This window comes from Dreissena polymorpha, chromosome 9, assembly GCF_020536995.1.
Source record: "Dreissena polymorpha isolate Duluth1 chromosome 9, UMN_Dpol_1.0, whole genome shotgun sequence".
Lineage (NCBI taxonomy): Eukaryota > Metazoa > Mollusca > Bivalvia > Myida > Dreissenidae > Dreissena > Dreissena polymorpha.
The window spans coordinates 61642537-61654577 of NC_068363.1; the positions used below are offsets into that span (position 1 = coordinate 61642537).

Consider the following 12041-nt stretch of genomic DNA (forward strand, 5'->3'; position numbering starts at 1 on the left):
TTAAATGTGCGCTTTTTGTGAGTTAAATGTGGGCTTTTATTTAAAAAGCGCACATTTAACGCACATAAAAGCGCACATTTAACACACATGTGCGCTTTTATGTGGGTTATAACTGCGCTTTTCGTGAGTTAAATGTGCGCTTTTTAAATAAAAAAGGGCACATTTAACTTACAAAAAGCTCACATTTAACGCACTTAAAAGCACACACTTTACACACATAAATGGCAGTCAAAAACGCACTTATAATAAGCGCACGTTTAACGCACATTTAACGCACATAAAAGCGCACTTTAACACACATGTGCGCTTTTATGTGGGTTATAACTGCGCTTTTTGTGAGTTAAATGTGCGCTTTTTAAATAAAAAAAGCGCACATTTAACTCACAAAAAGCGCACATTTAACGCACTTAAAAGCGCACATTTTACACACATAAATGGTAGTCAAAAACGCACTTATATAAAAAGCGCATGTTTAACGCACATTTAACGCACTAAAGCGCACAATGAACACACTTATAAAAAGCACATGTTTAACGCACATAAAGCGCACATTTATCCACAAAAAGCTCACAATTTTCTTGTTTGTTTGTTTTTGTTAAAAACTCACTCGGTAAGAAAAAGCGCACAAAAAACGCAGTGCCAATACCGCCACGTTTAACGCACGCAAAACGTACATTTCACACACTTTTTTGAGAAGGGTAATGACCACTTATATAATGCATTTGGATGGCTTTCACACCTGCAGGAATTTTCACTGGAATTTCCTCTCCCTTAGTGACTAGACAGTGCAAATAAGATGGCGCAAGCATTCCGTACTGACATTGGAATTGCACTCGCAGAAGATGGCTTGTGTAATCCATGATTCTTATGTCTATATCTCCTTCAAGTACGTCATCAGCAGCAATACCACAGAACGAGTATTCATGTAATCCTCCACACTGAAATAACAATATAACAAAAACTGAGTATTAAAGGACGTGACTTCAAGGGTGAAATTTTGGCGACATGAAATCAAGTGCTTGACCCAAATGGTGGCATTTGGCAATGTATTTTTGCAGTTCCAGAAAACATTTAAAGATGCAAGCCAAAAGGTGATCACCAGATGTAGATGCATTTAGTTTGGATCTAATATAAATCAATTGCCCTTAAGTATGTTAAATTCCTTGTACTAAAGTTGTGGTGTACCTACCATATCAGCCTGGGACTGACCAACAGATCCAACACTTGCGGCATTTGGTTCATCGCTGAATGTAAGCGTTACCCTACATTTGGACTGTGGAACGGATTTGACTTTTGCAGGTCTATTGCGGAATTTATCATCTGCATCTTGCTGAAATAACAATAAAACAAGAACTAAGAATTCATGAAAATGACCAAAATGGTGGCATTTTCTTCTAACAAAAATAGATGAACAAAGAGGGTATTTATACATTCTATTCAAAATACCAAATTATTGTAAATAGCTTACATTACGAGACTGACGTTTTCGTAATTGATCTTCACGTTGGTTTTGAACAGGAGATTTCCTTTTCAATTTTGGCATCTTTCAACTATCAGACAGCTCAACCTGGAATTTGACAAATTCCAGTTTTATTTTATTCATGAACATGTCATAAAAGAAGTTGTTACATTCAAACAGAAAAACATACTGTTATACATTGTTCTCTGAGTGTGTAATGTTAAGTTTGTAAACAAAGAGCAAATAACAAATCACTCTATTTCCACTCACCTAAGAAAAATTAACTGTAATATTCATTTTTTTTAAAGTTTTTAAAGGTTATAGTTAGCATTTAACTTCAAAGGCAAACAAATATTAAAGTGTATGGTTTAGCTTTCAATTTTCAATTTTACATTACAAAAAAAAAAAAAAAATGTGATGAGTTTTGAAACAAATACATATTAGAAATCAAAAGCCCACAATAATATTACCGGGGGAAAACACAACAAGAATTACAAAAGGTCACCAAGCACTACAGATGGTTATAGGTATGGTTAAACAATATATACACATAAGGATGTTAATAATTACAGAGTTTTCTATTTATAAAGACTACAAAGTCATTCTTTGACTAAAACCACATTCATTCTTTAAATTTTCAACATCCTTCTTAAAGTTTTTTAGCTCATCTATTTTTTGAAAAAAAATTATGAGCTATTGTCATCACCTTGGCGTCGGCGTCGGCGTCCGGTTAAGTTTTACGTTTAGGTCCACTTTTCTCAGAAAGTATCAATGCTATTGCATTCAAACTTGGTACACTTACTTACTATCATGAGGGGACTGGGCAGGCAAAGTTAGATAACTCTGGCATGCATTTTGACTGAATTATGTGCCCTTTTTATACTTAGAAAATTGAAAAGTTTGGTTAAGTTTTGCGTTTAGGTCCACTTTTTTCAGAAAGTATCAATGCTATTGCATTCAAACTTGGTACACTTACTTACTATCATGAGGGGACTGGGCAGGCAAAGTTAGATAACTCTGGCGTGCATTTTGACAGAATTATGTGCCCTTTTTATACTTAGAAAATTGAAAATTTTGGTTAAGTTTTGTGTTTTTATTCCTTAAGTATCAAAGCTATTGCTTTCATACTTGCAACACTTACTAACTATCATAAGGGGACTGTGCAGGCAAAGTAATGTAACTCTGACTGGCATTTTGAGAGAATTATGTGCCCTTTTTATACTTAGAAAATTGAAAATTTGGTTATGTTTTGTGTTTAGGTCCACTTTATTCCTACAGTATCAAAGCTATTGCTTTCATACTTGCAACACTTATTAACTATCGTAAGGGGACTGTGCAGGCAAAGTTATGTAGCTCTGACTGGCATTTGAACGGAATTATGGGCCCTTTATACTTAGAAAATTTAAAGTTTGGTTAAGTTTTGTGTTTTGGTCCACTTTACCCCTAAAGTATCATAGATATTGCTTTCATACTTGGAACACTCGCAAACTATCATAAGGGTACAGTAAAGGGACAGTTTGCATAACTCTGGATGTCATTTTTACGGAATTATGGCCCTTTTTTGACTTAGAAACTTTGAATATATGGTTAAATTTTGTGTTTCGATCCACTTTACTTCTAAAGTATCAAGGCTATTGCTTTCAAACTTCAAATACTTTCATGCTATCATGAGGTTACTGTACCTGGCAAGTTGAATTTTACCTTGACCTTTGAATGACCTTGACTCTCAAGGTCAAATTATTAAATTTTGCTAAAATTGCCATAACTTCTTTATTTATGATTAGATTTGATTGATACTTTGACAAAACAACTCTTACCTGACATACCACAATAAACTCCACCCAAACCATCGCCCGTGCCCCCCCCCCAATCCCCCCCCCCCCACTCCCCCCCCCCCCCGAATCCCCCCCCCTATTTTTTTATTTTTTTTATTTTTTTTTTTTTATATTATCTCACAACCACCACACCCTCACACTATACCCCCCCCACCCCACCCCCTCCCCAATTTTTTTTTTAAACGGTTAAAAAACAAAACAATTTATTTTGCTTATTTTATGTTTGAAATACCGTCCAACCATCGCACCCAAGAATCCCCCCAACCCCCCACCCGAATCCCCCCCCCCCCCCAAATTTTTTTTTTTTTTTTTTTAAGATCATCTCACAAATAACCACCACACCCTCACACTATACTCCCCCCCCCCCCCACCTCACCCCCCCCCCCCAATTTTTTTTTTAAACGGTTAAAAAAACACAAATATTTATTTTTATTATTTTATGTTTGAAATACCGTCCAACCATCGCACCCAAAAATCCATACCCCCGACCCCCCACCCCCCCCCCCTTCCCGATTTTTTTTTCCCCTTTTTTTTGGCATTTTTGGAAGATAATGTAATAAATGTCCACACCCCCACACAATGCACCCCTCTTCACTCCACCCCTCCCTCCTTTGTGATTGAAAATGAGAGTCCCTTCTCCTATAAAAAGAAAATAGATGAGCGGTCTGCACCCGCAAGGCGGTGCTCTTGTTTTAATCTAGTGTTCTTCCTCATCTCCAGGATCATCACTCTTTTCCTCTTGTAGATCATCTCCTTTAATGCGTGTGGATGTCCACTGCAGCTTATCATTTCCATCAGTGGAAGTCGTGGCACCATCATTTTCCTTGATCTTTCTTACTTTCCTTTGTTCCATCTGGACACTGTCTGTATCATCTTTGTTCTTTTCTTCTTCACTCATTAGCCTCTTGCCTTTTCCTTTCCTTGCATCACTTTCTTTCTTCCTGTCTTGCTCTTCTTTTTCTGAATGGACTATCAGAGAATCATCCTCATCAAAGTTCTCATCTAACACACCATCTAGTAATTGTTTACTGTCATTGAGATCGACTTTCATCTCATCAAGTTGTTTTTGTAGGTTTTTGTTTTTTTCGTCCACATCAAATTTCCCCTTTTTAGAACTCTGGAGGTCTTTCCTAAGACATGAAACTTTTGCATGACTGTCCTCCAGTGCTTGATTTATTTTTCCTGATGCACCGACAATTAGGTTACAGTGTGAATTGACACTGTCATTAAGTTCATTTAACATGGTCATTTTGTCTTTGGTCATCCCTCCAACAGAGATTGTTGTTGCCAGTCCAGTCATCTGGAGCGCTATCTTTTTTAATTCTTCGCAGCTTGCTTTAATTGAATTCATGGTCTGAAAGCAGATGCGAAGCATGTGCAACACTCACCCATAAAGCAGTGACCAACACCAGAACTCAACATTAATATACTGAAGGTGAAGAGTATATGTGGTTAATAAGAGCAAGTCGACTAAATCTCAATGAATTATGACTTTGGTTACCATTCATAAGAATGTGTTTATTAAAAAATGCCAAAAGCACAGCCAAAATATTCACTGTTATAGCTAGGTTTGTAAGTTTTCAAATAGACAGAGTCAGACTCCAAGCTAAATTACAATCATAATTATTTAAAAGACATGCTTCCATGTAACAGTACAGTTATATTGAGTCCTGGCATCGCAAGGTTATACTACATGTTGGTGAAGGTATGTGGCTGTATGATTTTATCTAAATACTGTGCATTCATATAATTACCAAACATAATTTAGAGCAAACAGTTGTAAGTTACAAATAGTTTTGGAAACATGGTTACTGGTGATGACGAGCTTAAATAAAATCTAGACTACTTTGATACAATGTATTTTGAGCTTCAAAAGTGTACTTTCATTTTTATCAGATTATTTATCTTTACTAATTGGGTGCAGGATGAAACATAATAGGTGTCTTTAAATGGTCTTTACAAACAATCCACATACCTTTAATATTGAAATATGAATAAATCGAAATAAAAACCCCATGACATTCAGCCACTGCAGAAAATCCACCAACTAATTTGATCAAAGAGGTACAGTAAAAAGAGGAACAAGACAACATCAAAGATTTGGAAGCGCTATAAGTGGTTAGGTATGGGAATACATGTGATGATTAATGAAGTACTAACAATGTGGGAAGCGCTGAAAGTGGTTAGGTATGGGAATACATGTGATGATTAATGAAGAACTAGCAATGTGGATGTGCTACAGTGTTAACCGGGTAGACCACGCACTCTCTAACTACTACTATGGCTATCAGGAAGAAAAAATATGACATTATTCAAAGTGAAATTTTGTGTTTCATCTTTTTCTTTGAAATTGAGCAGAATGTGTTAGGTACAGTTAGAGAATGCTCTAGGAGGTATGTCATGGAACAATGCAGAGTTCAGGTAAGTTACAGTGGTACTGAAATTAGAAGCAATTACACACAAACGCATACTAATAAAAGCTAGAAAATATATTCCATTCAGCATGCAATAGTATACACTGAGATATACAAGAATACATTCTGAACTGACATCATCTGAAGCTGCATTGTTTAGAAAGACGACTGTTTAAAAATATACTTAAGACATAGTAACGATAAAGTTGACGAAATGCTGCATTTCTTTCGATGATATGAGAAAGAATTGAAAATTTCCTTGTGTATAAGCATAAAATCAATTTAAAAAATTGATTTTAGGTTGATGACAATGATAAACAGTTGCCTTTCTATAGTACCCATGCACAGTGAAAAACTCATGTACCTGTGGAAATCATGATTAGATTGAAGGAAAAATTAAACTTACCAATAAACATGTTGTTAAAAATAACTCGTTTCAAAAATCGCGAAAAAAATAAACCCGATGAAAATATCGCAAAATAAAACTGGATAAAAATATTGCATAAAAATATTGCATGTGTTAATCGGTTGCATGTCTCCAATCAGACCTGACTGATATATAATCTATATACTACCTCTGACCAAGTTTGGTGAATTCAACTTGAACTAGAGCTTTGTCACTGAATGTGACTTATACCCCCATACCACTTTGACGCAGGATAAAAAGTTGTTTAAAAGTTTCGGATGAATACAATTTGAATTAGAGTCCGGACAAAGTGGCGCCGTTGAAAATGCACTAATTGACCCTATGACCTAGTTCTTGACCCGACATGACCCATATTCGAACTTGACCTAGATATCAACTAGATGCAACTACTGACCAAGTTTGGTAAAGATCGGATGAATACAATTTGAATAAGAGTCCGGACAAAGTGGCGCTGTTGAAAATGGACTAATTGACCCTATGACCTAGTTTTTTACCTGGCATGACCCATATTCGAACTTGGCCTAGATATCAACTAGATGCAACTACTGACCAAGTTTGGTGAAGATAAGATTTATACAATTTGAATTAGAGTCCGGACAAAGTAAAATGCACTAATTGACCCTTTGACCTAGTTTTTGACCCAGCATGACCCATATTCGGACTTGACCTAGATATCAACTAGATGCAACTACTGACCAAGTTTGGTGAAGATCGGATGAATACAATTTGAATTAGAGTCCGGACAAAGTGGCGCCGTTGAAAATGCACTAATTGACCCTATGACCTAGTTTTTGACCCGGCATGACCCATATTCCAACTTGGCCTATATATCAACTAGATGCAACTGCTGACCAAGTTTGGTGAAGATCGGATGAATACAATTTGAAATAGAGTCCGGACAAAGTGGCCCCTTTGAAAATGCACTTATTGACCCTATGACCTAGTTTTTGACCCGGCATGACCCATATTCGAACTTGGCCTAGATATCAACTAGATGCAACTGCTGACCAAGTTTGGTGAAGATCGGATGAATACAATTTGAATTAGAGTCCGGACAAAGTGATGCCTTCCGCCCGCCGCCCGCCCGCCGCCCGCCCGCCAAGGGGTTTCACATAATACGTCCCGTATTTTATACGGGCGTATAAAAAGTGATGCAAAAATGAAAATACAAACCTAAAACAACTGTTCTTCAGTATACCAAGAAAACAGGCAGTTGATGAATTATGAGACCATATCACTTTAACCATCCACTTTGAATCTCCTTTGCAACAAACTTATTGTTGATTTATACGGTTGTCGGCTCTTTCGGCCCCGGTTTTTTCAGGCTCTTTCGGCCCAGGTACCAGGCTTTTTTGGCCCCATTTTTAATTTGAATTAATGGTTGCAAATATGTTGGTCGAAACTCTTTAAAACTATGGAATATTGTTTATTACAGTAATATATTATCTTTATTGAGGATTAATGCATTTGAAAAAAGATTCTCTTTGTCTTTTGCTTCAGGTATATCGTCGTCGAAATGAGAAGAATAGATACAAGAATATGAGACGGCTTTGAAAATAAAACAAACTATAAAATAATTTATATTACATTTATTTGGATAATTTTAAAGTTATAACAATAAGGATTACATACGTCTTAACAACACAATACATTAATTTAACCTAATTACATACTACATAATTTACTGCACACAAGTTGTTTATTTTATCAATAATGCAATTAGATCATCATAATAATCATCATATAAATATTAATCATCATCACTCATCATAAGAGTCACAATCATCAGCATAATAATAATGATCATCAAAATTATCCTCATCATAATAATCAGCATAAGAAACATCAGCATTTAAATCATCATCATTATAATTATCAGCATAAATACACCATAGTCTGCAGTAGCATAATAATCTTCAGACAATCCTCGTGTCGTAGGAATGCGTGCACGGATAGAAGCTGATAAAAAGGCTTCCGGACGACGTGGAACGTGCCGTCGACGAACCAGCGGTTTGACTGCTGGAGTCTGCTAAGCTGATCGTCGCTGGCGAAGATGAGGTGACGTTCCCCGTCTACACGCTCATCACCGCGTAGAAAACGATCTCCGATGAAGTCTGTGTCCACCTGTTGTTATTTTAATGAGAATATGCATGTGATGACCATCATTTTTTTATATTAGAAATAAATACAATGTTTGTATATTATACGTATATTGAAAATGAGCAATTCATCTCATAAATTTACCTCAAAGTCAAGTGATGATGGATCTGTTGGCCGATGCTTCTCTCGGGCACAGTTGAGGATCCTCGTCAATGTCTGCGGCTTGGGCAGGTTAAAATCTATGGCCTCGAAAACTTTCATATGGTCATCAACCAATCTACAGGAGGCCGCGAACACATCAGCCACAGCCTCTGTCTTTAACTGAACAAGAATACAACATACATATATTCTCTATTTTCTCAAAACATCGTACATTTTATATATACAACTAAACAAGATATGATTAAATAACTTTTTACATCAATATATCAATAATTTATATTACGTTTCATTTTCTCTATTTTATCAAAACTTCGTACATATATAAACACGCCATTCTAACTTACATTACGTTTCAATTCCACTTTCTTCCGCATCAAAGGGTCAGCAGCGTGAGTGTGCGTCCCTTTCCCTTGAAATATGTCACCCTCTTGCGTGACCGACGCGGTACACATAAACGCTTTCCGTCGCACGCTGCATCGCCACACAGCTTGCTTCTTTGTCTGTTTCTGTAAACGGGAAAATATAACGGTAACTGATATACAAATACTTAATTCATTACGTAAAATAGTTTAAAAAAAATAGAAATACTTTTCGCACATCAATTAAACCCCATTTTTACAGAGCGCGACTAAAATGTATAGATATAGTAGTTTTGCATATTAAAGCAGTTTATTTAAAGTCACTATTTACGCATACACAGATACACAAATAATTTCGTCATAAATTACGTTACAACATAACCTATTAAATTGATTTATGAATTGACACTAATGAACGAAACCGTTATTGTTTCATAGACACTTATCAATTTATTTTCATAACCAATCAAACTATCATTTTTTATTCTTATTGAAGCACACACTTGTTCACACATCGTTAATGCATTAAACAGATGTTGTTTTCTTTAATTACTCCGACCCCGTCATTCATGATCGAATGAAGCCATTGTCTAGCACACTCGCACCTATGCCGGGTTTTATGATCTTTATAAGGTTGCTAAATACATGTGTAGAGTGTTTTCGGATCAACAGGTAACAAAAAAGGTAGATTTATGTTGATGGCTGGACCAATCAAAAGTCTATCAACACCCCTTTGTTAGGCCTCTAGATGGAGCACTGATAAGGATTAATGTTTATGATTTAATTGGGGGGGGCTAATCTCTTATGTGTGTCAGCCAATTAATAAATCTGAGAAATAGCCACTGATTTTAACACCAACATATATGTATTTATTGAATAATACACAGCACCCTAAGCATATTATATTTAATTGTGAATATTTCAATATAACATGCTGAATGGTGTTAGCAAATAATAATATTATTTATGTATTGTCCTCGGTGGTAATGAAAAGGTCATAGACCGGACGGACTCGTATGACTTGAAGGAAAGAACAAACACAATATTGTTGATTGAAAACGGGCATTTATTATAAAATGCCATAAAAAAGATAAAAATAGAACAGATTCTTTCCAGAAAGGCATAATGGGTGGTAAAAACACGCCAGGCGTATATACACATACAAAAACATGAATTTGAATGTGATGACGGCGGGAAAAACACGCCCAAAATAAGTATAAAAGAAAAATATTTGATGCGTATAACAGTAAAATAAGAAACAAATGTGTTTTACACACAGGTAAAAACATACATAGTACGGGAGTCAAAACCTTATGGCGGAGAAGGGGTGGAGGTGGGTTGTTAATTTCGACCATATTGGATTCCTCGTTAGTCTAAAAGGATACAAAGGGCCACAATGGCCAACACTGAATTTGATTGGTCAAAAGAGCCCATGTGACTCCACACTGAGGTTATACACAAGTAATTAAATATAAGGCTTGAACCAATATAATGTTCAACAATTAAGAAAACGTACAATGACATAAAATCTTTTATGTGTGCATAAAATATTATTTATGTATTGTCCTCGGTGGTAATGAAAAGGTCATAGACCGGACGGACTCGTATGACTTGAAGGAAAGAACAAACACAATATTGTTGATTGAAAACGGGCATTTATTATAAAATGCCATAAAAAAGATAAAAATAGAACAGATTCTTTCCAGAAAGGCATAATGGGTGGTAAAAACACGCCACAAAGGGGACCGGAACGGGAACCCCGCCGCCCATGAAGTACGGGAGAGGACCGCAATTCGAAAAGGGGGTAGTTGCCCCTGAATGAATATAAACGTAGCCTTACGATTAAGGGCAGATATGTAAAAATTAAGGACAAATAAGCATTATAAGCTTTGATTTGTTAAGAGCCCCTAGGCTTAAATCATCCATCTGCTAATTAATAACAAATTATAAAACCTAGTGAAGTAAATTAATTGAAAACAATAGGATTGGTGTTCAACGATCACTAGAATAAGCATAACTTAATTATATGTGTATGCTCCATAAGAAAAACACTGCCAGAAAAAAGCAGTGTTAATAAGAACTGCTTAACCTAATTGTCAACAAAATTGACTTAGACCTATATGTAAATAATTGGAGCTGCGACCTTAACCAGTCAGACATAAAACAACCAATATTTGTATAAAGTATAAGCGCTAGTAAAACTGGTGAAAGACTACCTGCAGCCTTAAACTGTCAGGGAAACGTAACTTTTACAGCAAAACAACAAAAGTAAAGTAAGAAGATGCACACTTAAAGGAGTAAGCAATCATGAAAAAAAAACACCATGTACCTGCGGCCTTAAACTGTCATACAACATAGGGGATATATCCAACAAATAATGGCTTTAATAAACAGCCTTGTTAAAAGGTGAAACGTTTGCTTGCAGCCTTAAACTGTCAGGTAAACATAAATTGTACGGCAAAGCAACACACCATAAAATAAGACAACGTACCGGTAAAAGAGTAGGCAATCAATAATATAGTATAATCCCCGATCCGAGCACTAAACCGCCAGACAACATAGGAGATATAAGCAACAGATACTTGCCTTAAACAGCAGCCTTATTAATAGATGAAAAATTACCTGCAGCCTTAAACTGTCAGGTTAACATAAATTGTAAAGCAAAGCAACGAAAATAAATATAAAAAAGATGTAACGGTAAAAAGTAGGCAATAATATAGGAAAACAATGGATCTGTGGCCCTAAACCATCATGCATAGGAGATATATACAACAGATATGGCCCTAATTACAGGCCTTTGTTATAGGTGAAAAATTACCTGTATCGATAAGAAAGTAAACAATAATATGTTATACAATGGAGCTGCGGCCTTAAACCAACAAGATGACCAAACAGATGTATACAACAGATTTTGGAATTAAGACTAAGTACAGGTACCTGTTAAGAGGTGAAAATGAATGTGCAGCTTTAAACTATAAGATTAACCTTAAATGTACAAGAACCTGACGAAGCAAAATATTAAAATGTAGTGGTTAAGTAGTATGATATCATGAACCCAGTGTAAAACAATGTAGGGGCTGCCCTTAACCATCAGACAACATATGATAAGTATTTAACACATATTGGCTTGAATAAAGGGTATTGGTAAAATTTTAAATACAATCTGCACCCTTTACCTATCAGGTAAACATAGATTGTACAGCAGAACAACAAAAGTAAAAATATGTACCCATACAGGAGTAAGCAATCATATAGTAAAACAATGGAACTGCATTCTTAAACTAT

General features: G+C 35.8%; 1 protein-coding gene across 1 annotated transcript; it reads right to left on the minus strand.

Annotated features, from left to right (window-relative positions):
• Positions 1 to 7536: 7536 nt before the first annotated feature.
• On the minus strand, positions 7537 to 9054 carry LOC127846443 (uncharacterized). The gene is made up of 3 exons (XM_052377695.1): positions 8742 to 9054; positions 8380 to 8556; positions 7537 to 8259 (listed from the first exon to the last, which is right to left on the minus strand). The coding sequence occupies exons 1-3, from the start codon at positions 8847 to 8849 to the stop codon at positions 8011 to 8013; spliced, it is 534 nt and encodes a 177-aa protein (XP_052233655.1). The 5' UTR covers positions 8850 to 9054; the 3' UTR covers positions 7537 to 8010.
• Positions 9055 to 12041: the final 2987 nt, after the last annotated feature.